This window comes from Papilio polytes, unplaced genomic scaffold, assembly GCF_000836215.1.
Source record: "Papilio polytes unplaced genomic scaffold, Ppol_1.0 DF824035.1, whole genome shotgun sequence".
NCBI lineage: Eukaryota > Metazoa > Arthropoda > Insecta > Lepidoptera > Papilionidae > Papilio > Papilio polytes.
The window spans coordinates 429,389-430,812 of NW_013525169.1; the positions used below are offsets into that span (position 1 = coordinate 429,389).

General features: G+C 36.0%; 1 protein-coding gene across 1 annotated transcript in view; it reads right to left on the reverse strand.

Annotated features, from left to right (window-relative positions):
- Positions 1-841: 841 nt before the first annotated feature.
- Positions 842-1,424, reverse strand: part of LOC106100881 (MD-2-related lipid-recognition protein-like) — a 3,373-nt gene continuing 2,790 nt past the window's right edge. Inside the window, exon 4 of the mRNA XM_013279945.1 lies at positions 842-1,096. Within this exon, the coding sequence (XP_013135399.1) occupies positions 1,004-1,096 (93 nt within the window). The 3' untranslated portion in view covers positions 842-1,003. The remainder of the gene's footprint in view (positions 1,097-1,424) is intronic.

Genomic DNA, 1,424 nt, shown 5'->3' on the forward strand with positions numbered 1-1,424 from the left:
GGCATATTTGCCACCCCTGAAGTCCGGTGCGCGGACGAGCCGTGTTTGAACAACTTTGCAATTGATAACCGATAACAATGACTTAATGCCCGTCTTCTATCGTGCTAAATATATGAGATCAGGGATCGAAGAGTTCGTTGTATCACCGGCATAATAATTGTATAATACTATTGTTATAACCTGTAATATTCTTATAACTATTGCTGCTGTAAAATGTAATTTTGGGCTATCGTTAACTTATCTAATGGATTTGTATCGTATTATCGATGCGTTATTTATAATGCTTCCTCCAGAATATCAACGCAATCTTTGAAGACCTTTTTGTTGTACATCTGTTACTTTTTTATATTTATGTATAGGAATAGTATAATATTAACGAGGCTTCTTAAAGAAATTGTCATACTCTTGAGACACATAAATCAAGAATACAGTTAGAGCGGGCGCACACCTTTAACTAAATTATCGCACAACTGTTGTGCGATTGTCGATTGTTTCGCAAATTCAACTGTTTAGTTGCACAACTAAAAATCGAGTTGTGTGCGCACCTTCATATAAGCTCGTATGAATCAAAGCGCGACTAAATAGTGCGTAAGGTTAATCAAAAGCGTGTGCTCTTAGATTCGAAAATTATCATCGAATAATGTTATATCGGCTGACAACTGGCGCATTAATTGTGAAGAAATTGCTATATTGTTAACCTCATGGTTTTAAAAATAGTTGTTGTTAAATCATTGTTATTGTTGGTAGTACCAACGTCAGCGATTATAGACAGATTACTATTGTTTATTGTGATTTGCTCGCGACTTCGTTCGAGTGAAATTAAAAAAAAAAACACAGCCAATATATGTGAAAAATAAGTTTAATGTCAGCGGTTTTAAAGTTCACAAGTAAAATGATTATTTTTAACATCAAGAAGAGTAAGAGTTTATTGACCGACTTCCCAAAAGAAGGAGGTACTCAATTTGTCTTTATGTTTTTTTAATAATAATGATAGCTGGTTTATTCATCGCCTGCTGATAGCGAGATGCGCGAGGAAGCAACACTCCTGCGCCGGGTTGGCCTCGTTCCATACGCGCCATTTTATGGGGAAGTTACCCTGGAATTATCAAATCATTAACAACTAAGCTACAAAAATGTAAAGTAAAATATTAATTAAAACTCACTGCTGTAAGTCCTCTATAAGGGGCTCGAAGCCTACTCTAAATTATTGGGTGATTAAGCTATATTTAGCAGGGGTGGAGAACCACACGAAGAAAAAGCACACGAAATAATATTATGGACAGGTTGAAAAAAATCATAATGTAGCTGACCCATGGTATTAACGTAATAATCGCAGTCAAAATAATTCGATGGCACCTCTAATTTATTAAAAATTTCTTAAAAAAGGCACTGTGATCAAGGGTGGATCCAGAGGGGGGGGGGGG